This window comes from Heterocephalus glaber, unplaced genomic scaffold (assembly GCF_053883595.1).
Source record: "Heterocephalus glaber isolate CG9 unplaced genomic scaffold, H.glaber_assembly_v1.0 deba00001461, whole genome shotgun sequence".
NCBI lineage: Eukaryota > Metazoa > Chordata > Mammalia > Rodentia > Bathyergidae > Heterocephalus > Heterocephalus glaber.
Window position 1 is genome coordinate 41,466,155 of NW_028258308.1, and position 20,219 is coordinate 41,486,373.

The 20,219-nt window shown below is 35.5% G+C and overlaps 1 protein-coding gene across 5 annotated transcripts in view; it reads left to right on the forward strand.

Annotated features, from left to right (window-relative positions):
• Positions 1-10,969, forward strand: part of LOC101724467 (disintegrin and metalloproteinase domain-containing protein 5) — a 118,938-nt gene extending 107,969 nt beyond the window's left edge. For all 5 annotated transcript variants that reach the window (XM_013076036.3, XM_087217350.1, XM_021236892.2 and 2 more), the window contains one exon: positions 10,829-10,969. In XM_013076036.3, the coding sequence (XP_012931490.1) occupies positions 10,829-10,898 (70 nt within the window). In that variant the 3' untranslated portion in view covers positions 10,899-10,969. The remainder of the gene's footprint in view (positions 1-10,828) is intronic.
• The last annotated feature ends 9,250 nt before the right edge of the window (positions 10,970-20,219 follow it).

The window sequence follows — 20,219 nt, forward strand, 5'->3', positions numbered from 1 at the left end:
ACATAACATCAATGAGTTGACTTTATTATCATTAATAATGGCTTTCTTTGTGTTTTGGAACAGCTTTTGACTTAAGTATGGGGCCAGTCCTACTCACTGTTGATTACTATTTACCTGGCATGTGTTTTTCCTTTTCATTTTTTTCAGCCTGTGTGCTCAAAGCTAAAATGAGTTCATTATAGGCAGCATGTAGTTGTGTCCACTATGTGTCTTTTGTTTGAAGATTTTAATCCGTTTTCAGTCAAGGTTATTATTGATAGGTAAGGACTCATTTGTGCCATTTTGTTGTTTTTGATTAATTGTATAGGCTTTTCCCATTCTTTCTCATTTTTGTCTAATGTGATTTGGTTATTTATCATGGGACTTACATAAGAATATTTTGTTATAGGTTATTTTAATCCAATGCATACTTAACTTCAGTTGCTTAAAAAATCCTCTAGACTTTTACCCTTCCCCCAGAATTTATATTTTTGTTGTTATATCACATCTGGGAGTGTGTATAGCACAGTTATACTTTGATCAAGCAGTAAGTGTAAACTTATACAAATGAAGAATTAGAAATATAAGTTCAGAAGGAAAAATAAAATCCCTTTATTTGAAAGATGGATGAGAAATGGGAGAGTTAGCTACTTTGGAGTCAAGGCAAGGGGTCCAGAGCCGGTACCCCTGAACCTTTGTTTTCGGTCGCTTTTATTATGTGGCACAAAAGGACTCTCCCCTCTGAAATTTGTTACAATCTGATCGGCTATTTCAGTCTTAATTTAGCCACTGCACCCCTCGATTGCCTATATGTAAATTCTCAGGTAAGTTCATTTGGCCTTCCTTTGTCCTGCCATGATGCTATCTCTAAAATTTATGGTGGTCTTTGTATACAAGGCAGAGTTGGCAATTAAATAAAGGGATGTGGGTACACTTACTTGCAGTAACATTGTGAGTATATCTATTCGTGTGCCTGTGCAGGGGTGAGTATATATTTTATATACTGAGTTTTCTATTATGTATCCCTCTCCTCAATTTGTTTCTTTTGCCCTCAACTAGAGGTGGAGAGGGATGACTAAATCTGACTGGAGTCCTGATGCCAAGCAGAGCCAGGCTATTTATCAGTTCTCTCTGCTTTTCTTCTTAATTGCTCTCTCTAGGAAGGGATTCTTTGTAGTCAGAAATTTCCAGAAACTTCACTGAGGCCTTCTCCTATCCTTTCCCTGGCTACCAGCCCCAATTTCCCTACAGTTACAATTTGTATCTTTTTATCTCATGTATTACTTAATAGCTTATAGTAGCTATAGTTATTTTTGACCTGTTTAAATTTATACTGGATTTATAGAATTAATATGCCATTATTGCACTAATGAATTATGAGTTTGAGTATGGATTTTCTATTAGTGCATTTTATATCTTCATATTGTGATACTGCCTATTGTCCTTCTCTTAAGCTTTTTTGGGGGGTGGGGGTAATGCAGGTATTTGGTGATGAACTTCCACAACATTTTTTTTGTCATTTCTTCATTTATGAAGGATAAATTTTATTGGTATGCTATTCATGGATGGAAGTTATTTCTTTCAGCATCTTGAGTAGTATATTTTCCTATTCTTTCCTTATCACCCATTTTTTAAAGACAAATATGAAAAAATGAGTTTTAAAAGCAGAAAGAGTAACTCACCAAGTGACATACAAAGAATCCCAGTGGTCTATGAGAAATTTCTCATCTGTCACTTGATGAGTTACTCTTTCTGCTTTTAAAACTCATTTTTCATCTCTGACTTTGACATTTGAGGATATTTTTAGGTTGTACTTGGTTAACAAACTTTGAACTTCATGGATTTGGATGTCTGTATTTCTCTCAAGACAAGTTGTTTTTGACTCTTAACTTCTTTTTTTCTTTTTCTTTTTTTTTTTTTTTTGGTACCAGGGATCAAACTTAGGACCTTGTGCTTGCGAGGCAGGCAGCTGCACCAATAGCTAAATCCCTGGCCCTGGCCCTTAATTTCTTAAATAATTCATTTTTTCCTGCCTCTCTGCACCCCTTCTTCTTTCTGAACTTCCATAATGCAAATATTTCTTTACTTAGTGGTGTCACACAAATCCTGCAGACTTTCTTCATTTTTTCATTTTTTTCCCCTTGGTAAATGGATTATTTCAAAATATCTATTTTCAAATTCAGAGATTCTTTCTTCTGCTTGGTGTAGCCTGATGAGAATGCTCTCAATTGCATTTTTAAAAAGTTTTATTCATTGATTTCTTCAGTTCCAATATTTTTGGTGTGTGCTTGGGTTTTAGTGTGTGTGTGTGTGTGTGTGTGTGTGTGTTAAATATATGTCTTCATTTAATTTCTTATTCAGATCATGAATTACTTTCCTTAATTAATTGAAGAGTCTGTTTTCTCTTGTATCTTATGGGGTTTCCTTCTCTATGTCTGATGCAACAGCTACCTTTATAAAAATTCTGCAACTCAATTGTGAGATGGAAAATGCAAACTAAAAACAATGTGATGTCCTAAATACTGGAATTGTACCTATTATAAAAACCTACATTATCACTTGGTGAGAACATAGAGCAATCAGAACTTGGACATATCCTTGAGGAAGTCTAAATTTGCAAAATGCATTGGGAAAACTTTCAAAATCTAACCCCCCACTTCCATTTGTTGGTGTGTACTATTAGGAATGTGCACACATGTGTACCAACAGACAAACGTAAGGATGTCCACAGTAGAACTAATTGTAAGAACCAAATATTGGAAACAACCCAACTTTAAATCTTAATGTCCTCTTTTCCCAACATCAATAATATATAGCCAGTATGTAGATTTCTAAATATTTAATGTAAATGCAAGGATTTCTTGGTGTAAGCAAGGAGAATTAAGAAAAGATTCTGAAAGTCATGTGCAAGAGGAGTATCTGGTATTCAATTAAATCTTAGTATTAAGTAATATAAATTAACATGTGCAACTTTTTATTTTCAAAACATTTTTTCTGATTTTAAGGTACTATGAAATATATACTAAAATATCTTAGGAACCTTAGTAGATCCATGAATTAAGGCAAAAATTCTCATATTCATACACACATAGGTTTCCAGTAACAACATATCTGTACATCTTCTTAAATATTTTTCTGATCAAAACATTAACAAAATTTAAACATTTTTTCAAGAGTACTACAACTTTTATATCTTAAAATATAGGCTTTGATCATCATTTTGTGGCATATTATTTAATTTAAAATAAAAATAATTATTATGAATATTTAAGCTACTCTCAGTTTTTAGTTACTACAAATCTCCTATAATAAACACCTGTTCATTTACACACATCTTACAATTTTACGGTTAGAGCCTAAAATCAGAAAATTCCTTGGAAAAGAATTGATCAAATCACGTATACTATTCTTCTTTATTTCTATCTACTGCCAGATTACCAGTTCTTTTATATGAAGTTCTAACATTGTAAGTTATTTATTTTAAGTCAATTTGACATGTGAGTGGTATACTTTCCAAGCTCTAGCATATCTAAAATTTTATTTTCTTTCACTATTCTATTGAATTCTCTTTGTAATTTTCCACTATGTGATTTAGAAATGAACCATTTCTTTCTTTTTTTTTTTGCTTAAACTCTTTCATTGGTACATTTCAGGTATACAGTACATTTACATTTATCATTGGGTGCTTGTACCTGTACATGATGTATCTTGGTTCTTATTTTTTCCCCATTCCCTGTGCTTTCTTCACCCCCTCCACCCTTCCCTATTTACAGAGACTTTGTTTCCATTTTCTTCTTTTCTCATAATTTTTCCTTTCCCTTCTTTCTTTCCCCTTTCCCCTTCCACTTCTCCTACCCCTTTGGACCTTTTCTTCCTATTTCAAATTATTAATTATTTGCTATAATAGTTTTAATTCTTATTTACGCTTTCAGTTTCTCACACTAGAGAAACTATTCGATATTTACACATGTGTCCTGTTTATTTCACTTAAAAGTATGGCCTCAATATGCATCCATTTAGCTATAAATGTCTCTACTTTCTCATTCTTTATGGCTGAATAGTACTCCATTTTATAAAAAAAAAAACCCCACATCTTTTTTATCCAGTTTCCAGTTGATGGGCACTTGGACTGTTTCCAAGCTTTAGCTATTACAAATTGTGCTGTTGTAAACATGGGTGCACATATATATCTGTGGTATGATTCTTTTAATTCTTTTTGGAAGATACCCAGCGGGGGAATAGCTGGGTCAAATGGGAACGCTAGTTCTAACTCTTTGAGGTATCTGCATACTGATTTCCACAGTGGTTGCACCAGTCTGTACTCCCACCAACAATGGAAAAGGGTTCCTTTCTCTCCACAACACTGCCAGCATTTGTTATTGATTGATTTCTTGATAGCAGACATTTTTTCTGGGGTGAGGTGGAATCTCAGTGTTGTTTTCATCTGCATCTCTCGAATGACCAGTGATGTTGAACATTTTTTCATATGTTTATTTGCTGTTTTTACTTCTTTGTCTGAGAAATGTCTGTTCATTTCAGATGCCCATTTTTGAATTGGGTCTTTGAATTTGGAGGGTCTGATTTTTTTCAATTCTTTATATATTCTGGATAGTGGTCCTTTGTCTGAGGTACAGCTGCTAGAAATATTTTCCAACATTGTAGGTTGTCTCTTAGCTCTGTTGGTGGTTTCTCTTGGAGCGCAGAAGCTTTTTAATAAGATGAGATCCCAGTTGTTCTTTGTGCTAGTTCCCCTGCTACTGAGGTTTTGTTTATAAAGTCTTTTCCTATGCCATTGTCTTCAAGAGTTCTACCTAACCTATCTTCCAGCAAGTTTAGCATTTCTGTCTTAATATTTAGATCTTTAATCCACTTCGATCTTAGTTTAGTGCAGGGTGATATATATGGGTCTAGTTTTAATCTCTGACAAGTTGAAATCCAGTTTTTCCAACACCATTTATTAAATAGGCTATCTTTCCTCCAATAAGGGTGGTTGGGTCCTTTGTCAAAGATGAGGTGGCTCAGTATGTCTGGAGTTGTTTCTGCATCTTCTAATCTATTCCACTGATCCTCGGGTCTGTTTCTCTGCCAGTACTGTGGTGTTTATTATCACAGTAGCTTTGTAGTATAGTTTCAAGTTGGAGATTGTGATACTCCCTGCCATGTCTCTGTTGTTTAGAATTGCTTTTGCTATTCTAGGTCTCTTCTTGTTCCAAATGAATTTTTGGATTGTTTTCTCCAATTCTGCAAAGTATATTGTTGGAATTTCAATTGGCATTGCATTAAAATCTATATAGCAGTTTTGGAAGTATGGCCATTTTCACTGTATTGGTTCTTCCTACCCAGGGGCAAGGCAGGTCTTTCCATTTTCTTATATCCCCTTTGCTCTCTTTTTTCAGAGTGCTGTAGTTTTCAGTGTAGAGGTCTTTTGCTTCTTTTGTTAGATTGATTCCTAGATATTTCATTTTTTGGGATCCTATTGTAAAAGGAATTGTTTCTCTAATTCCTCATTCAGTGAGTCTGTTATTTATATGCAAGAAGGCTATTGTTTTGTGAGTGTTGACCTTGTATCCAGCTACTCTACTGGATCTGTCAGTTAAGTCTAGAAGTCTTTTTGCAGAGTTTTTGGGTCTTCTATGTAAAGTATCATATTGTCAGCAAATAATGACAGTTTAACTTCTTCCTTTTCTATCTTTATTCATATTATTTCTTTCTCTTTTCTAATTGCTGTGGCTAATGTTTACAGAACTCTATGAACAGAAGTAGTGATAGTTGGCATTCTTGTTTTGTTCCTAATTTTAGCGTGAAAGTTTTCAGTTTTTGACCATTTAGTATGATGTTGGCTGTTGGTTTTTCATAGATAGCCTCAATCAAGTTGAGATAGAAGACTTTCTATTCCAATTTTCTGTAGGGTTTTTATCATGACAGTGTGTTGGATTTTGTTGAGTGCTTTTTCTGCATCTATTGAGATGATCATATGGTTTTTGTCCTTGACTCTGTTAATATAGTGTATTGCATTTATTGATTTATGAATGTTGAACCATCCTTGCATCCCTGGGATAAATCCAACTTGGTCAGGGTGTATAATCTTCTGGATGACCCTCTGCATTCTGTTTGCCAGTATCTTGTTGAAGATTTTTGCATCTATGTTCATTAGGGAGATTGGCCTGTAGTTCTCTTTTTTGGGGGGTTGGGTCTTTCCCTTGTTTTGGAATCAAAGAAATATTTGGTTCCAGGAATGAATTTGGAAGTATTGCTTTCCCATTCAATTTCCTTGATGAGTTTAAAGAGCAATGGCAATAGTTCTTTTTTTAAAATGTCTTGTAGAATTCAGCAGTGAAGCCATCCAGGACCTGGGCTTTTCTTTGTTGGTAAATTTTTTATTACATTTTCAATTTCACTCATTGTAATTGGGGTGTTTAGAATTTCTATATCTTCTTCATTTAAGTTTGGCAATTTGTATGTATCTGGGAATCTTCCCATTTCTTCTGTGTTTGCCATTTTACTGGAGTACAGGTTCTCAAAGCAGGTATTGATGATCCTCTGGATTTCTGCTAGGTCTGTTGTGACGTCCCCTTTTTCGCTTTTAATTGCATATATTTAAGCCTTTTCTTCCCTTTTTTTTGATAAGGTTGGCTAAAGGCTTATTGATTTTATTTATTCTTTCAAGAAACCAACTGTTTGATTCATTGATTTTTTTGTATCATTCACTTAGTCTCCACTGCATTGATTTCTCCTCTATTCTTTATAATTTCCTTTCTTGTATGAGCTTTGGGTTTGTTATGCTCTTCTTTTTCTATAGCTTGACGTTCTGCATTAGGTTATTTGAGTTCTCTCTGTTTTCCTAATATGGGCATTCACTGCTATGAATTTTCCTGGTAGAAATGCTTTCATTGTGTCCCATAGATGCTTGTATGTTGTACTGGCATTATCATTTACTTGTAGAAACCATCTAATTTCTTCTTAAATATCCTCTATGACCAATTGGTTATTCAGGAGAGTGTTATTTAATTTCCATGTATTTGTGGGTGTTTTGCCGTTTCTTATGTTATTGATCTCTAATTTTATTGCACTATGGTCTGATAATATACAGGGGGTAACTTCAATTCTTTTACATTAACTTAGCCCTGTCCCATGAGCTAGCATGTGGTCTATTTTGGAGAATGACCCGTGTGCAGCTGAAAAGAATGTGTATTCTGATTTTGTGGGGTGGAACACTCTGTAAACATTTATTAAGCCCATTTGTTCAATAGCTTGGCTCAGTTCTAGAATTTTATTGTTAATTTTTTGTCTCCATGATCTGTCTATTTGTGACAGTGGGGTATTGAGATCCCCCACTACAATTATATTAGTGCTTATTTGGTTTTTCATGTCCATTAATATTTGTTTTGTAGAGTTGAGGACCTTTGTATTTGGTGTATATATATTTATGATTGCCATCTTTTCCTCTTGGATTGTTCCCTTCACAAGGATGTAGTGACCATCTTTGTCTCTTTTAATTAGTTTTGGTTTAAAATCTACTTTGTCTGCAAATAAGATTGCTACCCCTGATTTTTTCTGGGTTCCTGAGGCATGGAGAACTGTTTCCCATCCTTTTACTTTCAGTCTATGAATTTCTTTTTATTAGGTGTGTTTCTTGTATACAGCATATTGTTGAATTTTGCTTCTTAATCCATTCTGCCAGTCTATTTCTTTTGATTGGCGAATTGAGGCCATTAACATTGCTGGTTATAATTGATAGAAATTGGCTTATCCTTGTTATGATGTTTTACTCTTGTTGGCTCTTTTATTTCTTATTTTTCCCCCTTTCCCTTTAGTTTTCTTACCTTGCCTGGTGGCTTCCCTCATTGGGCCTCATGGAGTTTTGACCTTCATTGTCTTTTTCTAGGATATTGTTTACAATTGTTTGGAGTGCGGTTTGGTGTTCATGAGATTTCTCAGGTGTTCTTTGTTGTGGCAGTACCTAATTTTCCCATTGATTCTGAAAGATAATTTTGCAGGATACAACAGTGTAGGTTAGAAGTTATGTTCTTTTAGGGCTTGAAATACTTCACTCCAGGCTCTCCTTGACTTGAGGGTTTGTGTTGAGAAGTCTGCTGTGATTCTGATGTGTTTTCCTTTGTAGGTGATTGGTTTCTTTTCCCTAACTGCCTGTAGGATTTTGTTCTTCCATTGGGTTTCTGGGATCTTGACTATTACATATCTAGGTGTAGTTTTTTTTGATCATGGCTAGTTGGAGGTCTATATGCCTCACTTATCTGTATGTCCAATTCTCTACCTGTGTCTGGGAAGTTTTCTACTATTTCTTCTGTGAACAGTTTTTTAATGTCAGTTGTGCTTTCTTCTGTTTTTTCGTGGACTCCTATCTATCTTATACTATTCTTCTTTGCATTATCTAGCAGCTGCTGGATTGATTTCTCGTGATCCCTTACTATTTTTAAGAAATCTCTCTTTTCATGGTCTTTAACTGCAATCCTGTCTTCTATATCTGATATTCTATCTTCACATTCCCTTAATTTGCTGTGCATACTTTCAGTAGAGTTTTTAATCTCCTGGATATCTGTTTGCATCTGTTTCATGGATTCCATTTCTTTCTTATGCTGGGTGATCATGGTTTCCATTTTTTTCTTATGCTGGGCATTCATGGCTTCCAGCATGTTTCTGAGCTCATCTATTTTTTTTTTTTTTATCTGTTTCTATTCTACAGTCTGTAATCATGTCTTTCACTCTGCTCACCAACTCTGTAGCTATCTGGGAGATTATTTCTGCTTTGAATTTTTCTAGAACCTCATTCATCTGTTTTATTACTTCCTGTGCTATCAGTTCAGGGTGTTCAGGTGGTTCACTGTCAGACTTTTTCACCTTGTTTCCCCCAGAATTTGCCTTTTATGAGGTGGAAGTCTGAGTTTGTGCCTTGCTTAAATGTTTTCTCAATTTTGTTTTTGGTATTGTCCTTGGTTTAATTCTGGGGTTGATACTTTGAAGTTGCTTATTGTATCTTTGTTGCTTGTAGTTAGAACCCTTATGGAATGATTGCTTCTCAGAAGTGTCTTCCAGATACAGCTGGTCTTTAGCTTTTGAGTTTCTAATGGCTCTGAGGCTACCTTATTTTCATTATACCAGGAAGGACATCTGATTAGATCAATCACAATACCTTAGCCTAAGTGATACAATCAGCAGCACCATAGCATCAAGTACACCTTAGAAAATGACAATTTGTGATAGTTATTAATCTATCACCTTTAACTGTGTGAATTAAATAAAAATCGAGGACCAACCCAGCATATGTTTATAGTGAATAAACTCTTCAATATAGCAACTTTACCCTTTGGGGTGGGGAGTTAGAAGGAGTTGGCGAGGGAGGGGTAGACTGGTAGGGGAAGGTTAGCAGTGAGGTCACAGGACACAGACAAGAGAAGGAAAAAGAGAAGAAAAGAAGGGCCAGGGATTTAGCTCAGTGGTTCTGGCGCCTGCCTCACAAGTGCAAGGTCCCGAGTTTGATCCCCAGTATCAAAAAAAAAAAAAAAGAGAAGAAAATAAAAATAAAATAGAAATACAAATTTGGGCCAGAACAGGAACACCAAGGGAGATGAAGAACAATGTGGGACAGCAAGGGAGTGAATGAGAGAGAGAAAGAAAAGAGGAAAGAAAGAAAAAATAGAAAAAAAAAATTTGAAAAGAGTAGAAAAAGAAAAAAAATCAAAAATAAAAGCAAAAATACTAATAATAATTTTGAAAATAACACATAAAAGATAAAAATGAAGGGCCTCCTTCAGGGTATGTGTCTGCTGTCACAACAGACAATGTGGGCAGCAGTGTGCAGATATAAGTTAATGAGTCTCAGCAAGCCAGTTGCAGACCCATGAAATTTAGGCAGATTTCTGGCTGCAGTCCCAAGTTGAGCTCCCTGTCCTCCTGCAGGGTTGAACTCTGCAAGGCTCTACTGCAGGTAGTAACGAACCACTTCTGTACTATGTGTGAGAACAGAACTAGAAACTTCACAATACTATCATATGGAGTTAATAAATTTTCAGACTTTTTTAGCATGAAAGATACTTAGTATATTTAAACTTTTCCTGTCTCCTTCAGTAATTTTTGTAATTTAAATCAATATTTTATATCTGGCTTTCTATTAGTTAACTTGTATTTTTAATATATTACTTATTTTGCTTTAAAAATATTTGTCATTTTCAGCTTTGTACTTAATAATTAAGCTTTAATTACATTTTTTTGCTGCATTTGCTTCATTTTCCATAATTTTAAAGGATGATTTTTGCTTTTAATAGTGTTAAAATCCTTGTCCAGGCAGAGAGCTTGAAATGTGTGAATCTTGTCCCTTTCATCGTTTTCTTCTCACTCTCATTTAAAAATATAGGTCTGCAAAAAATGAAATAACCATTGCTAATCCTGGTCCACCCAAGATAATCAGTGTATAAAATTTTCAATATATGGGTACATGCACCTAGGTGTGTGTGTATGCATGTGTACGTGTGTGTATGCTGGAGTTTTTATCTAATTTAAAATACATCTGTAGTTAGAATCACCACTACTTTCTCACTTTTTATTCTAAATCAAAATGATCCCAAAATGTAAATTCCCAAGGCACTTTCTTCATTTATTGACCTAAATAGCTTCTAAACATGGACAAACAGTAATTTAGGAAGCTCTTGTATTAAAAACCTAAGAGTATATGCAGTTGAAAAAGTAAGTACTTGTTTTATCCTGGAATTAACCTTCTTTTAAAAAATTTTGCCCTTCAGTCAATCTTATTTTTAATTATTTGAGTAATAAATATGATATCTATAAAAAAGTTGAGCAACATTGGCATTTTGTGTTTTGGTTTTTCCTACAGCAACACTCCAACAGACTTTGAATCTAATACCATGACAGATGATGTACCAAAACCATCAGAAGTGGCCTGAATCACTACTGCTGTCATTACTGAAGGGGTTGAACTACATAATAATAAATCATCTGAGACTGAAACATCCAACTTGTGTCTGGTATCTTCTCTGTATTTCAATTCCACTTTTTACCTTATTTATCATAACTTATGCTCAAAAAAAGCTCAGAATCAGGAAAGTACAGCTTAAAATCCTTCTCCAGTGAAGTCAGCAAGTCCTGCCAGTTCAGTCTCATAGCTTAGCCTGGGCAGGGAGCATTCTTTGTCCTTTTCCCTATGTACTGTAGATTGACCCAAGACTCCCTCTCTCAGTCTGACCTCCCCACTTTCTTGAAGACCTCCTAGACTCCACCTAGTCTGTGACTTGTCCTAGTAACATTTATGAAGATAGAAACTGAACTGAGCCCTTATGGGGTACTGCTTCTCTCGGAAAGCTTCATAACCACTTTTGTGTGTTGGGATAACTGTTTACCAAAAGTAGATTTGCCATGAAGCTAAGGAAGCAAAAACTTCCTACATAACCCCTTTTCAAAGTCATGGACATAAGTTTGAATTCTTAGTGTTGATCATGTTTTATATGATTCAGGCCGTCCTCAACATGGATGCACCTCTGCTGCTCACTAATTTCCTTGACAGTGGAGCTGTGGAGCCAGTTCACATCAGCTCACCAGGGCAGATCATTAAATTTTCAGAACTAGTGCAAATAAGGCACTATTAAAACATTATTTTCATTTAAATTTATTAAAAACTCATACTTACTACATTTTTTGTGGTTATTGTATCTGTATGGTGGAATTCCTGTGCAGTATTATAGTGTGTGCATTCCATATCTTCCAATTCTCTTTCTAAAATCTTCAAATATTAGCTTGAAACTGACTTTCACTGAAGCTAATAAACCCATAAATCTGGGTTCTTGTCCTCCAAAGAATCAAGTATATAACATTTAGCAGCATGCCTCAGCCTTCATCTATCTATGTTTTTTTTCCCCAATAATTTGTTGGAGGTAGTTTTTTGGTAAACACAGTACTAATCTATTCCTAGGTCTTCCTGGACCAAAATATCTAGTTGTCTAGGTCTCTAGTAAGTCTGATATGATTTGAAGAAGATCTGAGAGCCACATTTGTAGGAAGTAAAAATGTATTTCACACATAGTCTGTAATGGGAGCTAGAGAAATTGTTGGTTATACTATCAAAAATGATTAAGACTATCAAGTCATAGTGCAAAAATTTTGTCCTTAGAATTTTTCAAATATGGATAACCTGGAAGGTCATCCTAGATGGAGAAAAGGAACATCATGACAGACAAAAATCTCCCAGGTGCTGTGTGATTAACTAACACATTTTTTAAGGACTAAAGTAAATGAAATAGTCAGGTGGCTCTGGGACAAGTTAACTTTGGAAGTTAGGTAGGAGCATTTCTACTTTCACTGATCCCTAACCTTAAATGGTAAAAAGAGGAGCATGAAGAAGGATTTGCAGACATGGAGTAGAAATGTCTTGCAGAAAAATCTTTTTGCTTTTAGGTTTGAAAATGGAGGTGAATGCTGTAAGTCTGAAGGTGTTGCCAACATTAAATATTTTGCTTCCTAAAAGAAAGCTTCTTTATTACCCACAATTCCATACAAGCTGGGTCAAAGGCTGGTGAAGATTTGGAAATCCTATAGTTGCATAATACTTTGAGAGGTTATTCTAAACAGTGAAAATGAATCTTTGCAATTTTGTATCAATAAAATGTGTGCTGTTACTCAGATACAAGCTGCTATGGAATATTTTTTAATAGGAGGTATACATTCTCAAAAATCAAAATATAATATTGCAGACAGGATCTTATCCTTGACCTTTTTTTGAAATTACTCTGATGAAATCATCAACCTCAGTATTGTTAAATTCTGTGGATTGCTGTAAGTCCTCACTCTCTTTTCCTTCTTAGTTGATGTTTGATTATTCCACTGCCTAGGAGAGGGCCTGTCAGGCAGTAGACAGCCACGCACAGAAATATCTGATTCAGATGAATTTCAGGGTGTGTGCCAGTAGTAATAAAGTCTGACCTCAATGGATGTGGGAAATTGTAGAATTCAGCTATCTAGTTGTAAGAATTGATCACAAGAAGTTTGTTAACTAAGAAAATTAAGTTGTTTCTGGGAAATTCCACAAGTCTGTTTGTTAAAAGAATGCCAGAAAACTTTAAGAGACATTGTAAAAGTCTCACAGGAGAAAAACAGGTTTTCCTAGTTTTCTTATTTACCATTTTCTGGGATCAGAGAACTGCGACCCAATGACTCTATGGATGGTGAGAGAGATACCACTCACTATGCACAACTGTGATGTTTGTGGTGGGCCGGTGGGCTAGATTTTGGCTGAAGTCGCCCTGCTCTCTTGGTACCATCTGATAAGAAGAGGGCTGTGGTGTGCTCTTTGATGTACAGGATTGGTGAAGGGAAACAGGGGACTTGTAAATTTTCCTGTAGATTTTATGAGTCACTTAAAGTCACGGGTTATCATCAGATGTAAAAATCAGAAAGACAGTAGCCAGAATAACTAAGCTGCTTTCCTACATGTATAAAAGCCTTGCTTCTTTCCTTTGTGATTGTCGAATAGTGCCAGAGGAATTAAACTGCTGTTTGTCCCCCAGGCTGTCTCCTTTTCTTTCTTTAAAAGTCGGTGCTTTCCGGGGTCTCAGGTCTCCCTCTAGAGAGACCACCAACAAATGGATACAACTGTTCTGTAAATTTCAACCAATTATTTAACTAAGATAGAGTAAAGCTATTCTAAGACATTGTCATATGAATCATACACATTCTGCATTTATTTTAGTATTTAAATGTTTAAGATATTAAGTGCATAAATATTATTTTTGTTTAGTTTGGTGATTCATATTCCATAACTTTTTGGTTTATACATATAACGACACCGGAGGGAGCTGTATTCTTCTTCACATTTTAAATCAACAAATGTCTTTGACATATTTCTTTCTTGAGATAGACACATCAGTTAAACTGAGATTTTTCCACATGTTGACCATTTAATACAAATATTTACTGTACTTTGACCAATATTTAGTTTGACCATTGCATTAACTTTCTGTTTCTGGTACAAAATATCAGACATACACAACTTTAAGGAGAAAAGGCTTATTTTGGCTTATGCTTTCAGAGTTTCCAGTCCATGGTCAGTTGACTTTAAGGCAGAAAGAGTGTGGCAGAGGAAAGCTGCTTACCTCATAGTAGTCTGAAAGCAGAGAGTAGGTTTAAGAATGAGAGAGGAGGAGGCAGGGACAAAAACTTTCCCTGCCAAGTTACACCCTCAGTAACCTACTTCCTCTAAATAAGTTCCACTTTCTAATAGTACATTCAGCTATGAATTCATCAATGGGTTAATCCTTTTATTAGGTTAGTACCCCACAATCTAATCATCTCCCACAAGCCCCACCTCTGAACATATGAACCTTTGGGGGACATTTCTCAACTAAATGATAACTTCTGTCATTGGCTCCCAAAAGTTCATATCTGTTATGAAAATGTATTTAGCTCATCTCTAAGAGTTGCTAAAGTCTCAAAAGTTCTAGTATTTTTCAAGTCTAAGGTCCAAATCCAGACTCTCTTCTGAGATTCAAGCAACTCTTAGCAGTGAATGTCTATAAAAATAAAAAAAGCAAGTTACATATTCCCAAGATACAATGGCATAGGATAAACATTCCCATCGAAAAGGGGAGAAGTAGAGGGAAAGGAAAATAATCAAAGGAAATAACCAAAGCAAGACTATTATGGTTTAGTTCTAAATGACCCCCAAGAGACTTGTGCTCAGAGGTGGGGCTTTTGGAAGGTGACTGGACCATGAGGCACTGTTAGTTCAGAACTGTTGAGTTCAGAGCTGAATGTGCTGTTAGGAGGTGGGCCTGGTCGAAAGAGGAGAGTCACTTGGTCCATCACCTGGAAAAGTGTATTCTTATCTCCAACTCCTTCTTTCTCTCTTTGTTTCCTGGCTGTGATAGATTGAACAACTTTTCTTTTACCATGCCCTTCCACTATGTCATTGTCTCCTTGGAGCCAGCAGACTCTGGACTGAAACTACGAGCCAAAGTAAGCCTCTCTTTTAAGTAGTGGGTGTTGAGTGTTGTGTTCAGTGACAGAAAAGAGACTTAGACAAAGACCAAAAGCCAGCATGGCAAACATTATATCCCATAGGCCTATGATAAGTTCTGGGGTATATGGTGGTGAGATGTGAGTTCCAAATGGCTTGAACAGCCCCACCACTATGTTCTTGAAAGTTGCAGACCACATGGCCTCTTTCCTGAGCTGGCTCTGGTCACTCCCTACAGACATTCCACATTTCATGTTCCTGGCTTCTCTAAATTTCTGGGATCTCTGCTGAATTGATGGAATCACTTCCCGAGCCTCACCCATCACTCTCCCATGGGCTACTGGGAGGGAATTCAACTCTGTCACACATTGCCAACTTTCCTTTTAAATCTGGTTGAAATCCTCCATGATCCCATAATACTTGCATTCTTCTCACTTGCAAAGCCATCATCACATAGACAGTCCCAAAGTCTGCCACAAGCTTAGGCAGTAGCCATGCCCACTTGTACCTTGGCTGCAGTGGCCTCTAAGAGCCTGGATGTCTAAACTCAGGGAAACACTTCCTTGCATGGCCCTGAGTGAACAAAGTGCTCTGTCTCTTCCCAAAGTGAATTCCTTCAGAAGTGTTTATAGTTTTATAGACTTCAGCCTGCAATGGTGGGCTCTTGCCAATTCCTAAGATACCCTAAAGGCATCTTCTCTATAAATGGTCTGCAGTCCAATTCCCAACCATGCTCCAACTCCTAAGGGCACATTCAGCTATGAATCCATCAATGGGACATTTATGAGGTTAGTATCATGATCAAATCATTTTCCAAGAGCACCACTTCTGAACATATGAGCCTTTTGGGGGAAGTGTTTGATCCAAACCATAATAATTGTGGTGTATAGAAGTTGCATGAGAGAAATGAAACCTAGGTAGAGAAGAATACTTTGGGAAGCCATAAGTGGCACAGATTAAAGAGCTTTTGAAACTTTATTCTTCCCATGCAAGTGATTTGATAATTCTATGATTGACCTTTCTATTATTTACTCCTTTGAATTTTAAAGCTTCAGCAATATTTGACATATATTTAGTAGTCATGAAGTATTCACTTGGAATTTACCTTTCTGTTTTTAGATACATCATCATTACTAAGAATATTTTACAGTAGCATTTTGCTTTCCTTCTGGAATTATGTCACAGCATTTTAACAAACATGAACAATTTAAGATATACTTTAAAGTGAATCTTAGTAGCTGCAGCCATGGAACTCTAGTATATCACTTTTACATAATAATTATGTTCATTTTTATATTTATTTTTCTCATTTTAAATATGTAAAATAAGTTAGTAGTACTGGGTAGGTGCACCATACCACTTGTACTCTCCCTAATTTGATAGAGTTACTTTTGAGTTTCACAGTACATAACCTCAGAATAGAGTAAAGCTCTTTACTTTCTCTTGTTTGCTATGGAAATCATGTTAACTCTATATTAAACCTGTGTGTTCTTCATTTTTAGTGCAGAGTTATAACTACGAATTAGCTATCTCAATTATTTACCTGCACATCTTGGCTCTCCTCAACTCTGCATGGTGTTTGAAAATAAATTCTGGCCAAAGGAATATGGATGTGAGCTATGTATGCTATTATTTTTCCCTATTCATGAAAATTAAGCATTTATCTGCTAATGAAACAAAATTTATTTAATTACTCCCTTTTATCCATCTGTCAATATCTAAGATAACCATGAAAGATGTGCACTGGAGATAATAAAGACTGTTTGCCATTTTACATATTTTAACAACTAAGATATACAACCCACACACTAATCCTATGCCTTGATAAGTTTTATGTGATCAGCAGTTTCTGGGTTAATCTTCTGACATTTCAGAGTTTACATATGGCAAAAGCATGCATTTATATTAGTTTTTACAGAAAAAAATACATTCAAGATGGATGCTCCAAATAGACTATACAGGCACCTGTTTGGCATTCAGTTAAGATGCAAACATTGCATGGTACAGTTTGGGATGATGGAAATACACTGTAACTCATGCAAAGCATGCAGTTACTTGTTTGTCTAGGGAGATTATGTTTCTATAAATCAAAAGAAGCAATTAGATTTAAGCAATAATGTCTCCCAATAAAGGAAATAATAAGACTGGCTGGATTTACTGTTGAGTTTTACCAGACCATTGAGGAAGATATAACAGTAATGTTCTTTAAACAATTCCATGAAATATAAAGAGGAAGAACATTTCCAATTTCATCATTTGAATTTTTGGTATCCTGCTACCAAAACTAGATAAATGTCCGACCAAAATAAGGAAGAAAGAAAAAACTACAGGCAAATATTCTCGATGAACACAGATTCAAAAATCCAAAATAAAATTCTAAACAGAATTAATCAATGCATAATAAAGACCTTACATCATGATCAAGTTAGTTTCATCCTAATCATTCAAAAATGTTTCAACACATGTACTTCAATAAAGGTACTACACAACGTAAATAGAATCAAGGATAAAACAATATGATGATATCAACAGGTACATAAAAAGACTTTGAGAAATTTAATATTCCTTTGTGATAAAAACAAAGAGGAAACAAGGTGTTTGAGACTCTTATCCCAAGTTATTAGTTCCATCATACTCAAGTAGCTAGTAGTGGCAAGAGAGGGAAGCTTGCAGATGTTCACCAGAAAATGCAGGTGCACCGAGAAGGGGGCAACAAAGAAACCTGAATAGGGAAAGGAAAAGAGAAAGAGAAACTCACCGGGTCCAAACCTGGTGTCAAGGAGGTTTAGCAAGGAAAGCCAGACCACACTGAGACTGTGGCATCCATTAGGCGTATGCTCTGGCATACGTGCAATCTTGGGAAAAGATCTGACACCCTGAGGGAGGCGGTCAGCACTGCAGTGACAGGAGCTTGGGCCTACAGGTCCCAGCCAAAGACTTTGTTTCCATTTTTTCCTTTTCTCATATTTTTCCTTTCCCTTCTTTCCTTTCCCCTACCTCTCCCACTTCCCTATCCCTTTAGACCTTTTCTTACTATTTCACATTATCAATTACACATTTGTATCCTTATTTACACTTTTAGTTTCTCACACCAGAGAAACTATTCAGTATTTACACATGTGTGTCCTATTTATTTCACTTAAGAGAATGGCCTCACTATGCATCCATTTAGCTATAAATGTCTGTAGCTTATCATTCTTTATGGCTGAGTAGTACTCCATTTTATATTAAAAAACACAAATCTTTTTTGTCCAGTCTCCAACTGATAGGCAATTGGGCTGTTTCCAAGTTTTAGCTATTACAAACTGTGGTGCTATAAACATGGGTGCACGTATATTGCTGTGGTATGATTCTTTTAATTCTTTTGGGAAGATACCCAGCAGAGGAATAGCTGGGTCAAATGGGACTTCCAGTCCTAGTTCTTTGAGGTATCTCCATACTGATTTCCACAGTGGTTGCACCAGTCTGCACTCCCACCAGCAATGGAGCAGCGTTCCTCTTTCCCCACACCCCCGCCAGCATTTTTTATTCATTGATTTCATCATAGCAGCCATTCTTTCTGGGGTGAGGTGCAATCTCAGTGTTGTTTTCATCTGCATCTGTTGAATGACCAGTGATGTTGAACATTTTTTCATATGTTTATTTGCTGTTTCTACTTCTTTTTCTGAGAAATGTGTGTTCATTTCAGATGCCCATTTTTGAATTGGGTCTATATATTTGGGGGGTCTGAGTTTTGAGTTCTTTATATATTCTAGATAGCAGACCTCTGTCTGAGGAACAACTGGTAAAGATTTTTTCCCACATTGTAGGCTGTCTCTTAGCTCTGTTGGTGGTTTCTCTTGGAGTGCAGAAGCTTTTTAGTAAAATGGGAGCCCAATTGTTGATTCTTTATGCTAGTTCCCGTGCTACAGAGGATTTGTTCAAAATCCTCAAATTCCTCATCCTGCCACTTCAGCCTCCTAAGTGCTGGAACTACAGGTGTACACCACCATACTGAATATAGTCTCTATTTCTTGTATTTTTACTCTGATTTTTATTTATTTCCTTCTACTGATTTTGAATTTGAGGTGTTCCTGTATTTTAATGCCTTCTGAAGAATTATTAATTATTTATTTGAATATGATTTTGCAGAACTGTTTTTACTGTATCCCAAAGGTTCTGGGAAGTGTGTTTCAAGTATATTTGATTCAAGGAATTTTTAGTTTAATTCCTGTGTTCCCCTATGACTCACTGTTCATTCAAAAGTCATTCATGTGTTCTTATTTTCTGCAATTTTCTTGCCATGGATTTTGAACTTCATACTGTTATGTTCTAACCAGATGCAAGAAATTATTTTAATAATTTGTGTTTGTTGTGATATCATTTATGACCTAAAATATGACTTATCTATAGAAAGTTCCATGTGTTGATAAATGATGTGTATTTAGCAGCTGTTGGATAAAATTTTTTGTAGATGTATTTTAAGTTTGTTTGATCTATCATCTATATAGCTGTGATGTTTCCTTGTTCATTTTTTTGCCTGGAATATGTATCTACCGGTTAGAATTGGGTACTGGCATCACCCAATCATTTCTGTTGGGTCTTACCTATCTCCCATAGTATTTTTATAGAGTTTATTTCTCTGACATTTAGTGCATATATATTTATAATCATTTATTTTCTTAAAGGACTGTTCCATATATATTTATCGACCTTATTTGTGTGTTCTGGTTTGCAGTAAAATTTGTAAGGTACAAATACAGCTATTTCTACTTGCTTTCAATTTCATTTGACTGGAATATTACTCTCCATCCTTTCTCTTTTGATATGTATGTCTGTGCTGGTGAGGTGAGGTTTTCTTGAAGCAAGCAGATTATTGGATCTTTTTTTAAATCCAGACTTCTAGTCTGCATGTTTTAATTGGGGAATTCAAATCAGTTACATTCATGGTTATTATTGAAAGAAATGTACTAGCTTTTCTCATCTGACTTCTCTTTGGATTGTTTTGAATATTCTGTGTTCAAATTTCTTTCCCCTTTATTCTTCTTAGGTGTTAGATTTTTTTTTTTTTGCAAATAATCATATTTAATTATTTTCTGCTTTTCATTAGCTTATCTCTCCTTTAAGTGAAATTATTTTTTTCTCATGGTCCTGAGGTTATCTTAAATCCTTTTGTGGATGTAGGATTACTTTGAGTACCTAGAAGTACTATAAGGCTCATTTATTGGTTGTAAATTCTTTTAGTTTTTGTCTTTCAAAATATTTCTCCTTCGCTTCTAAA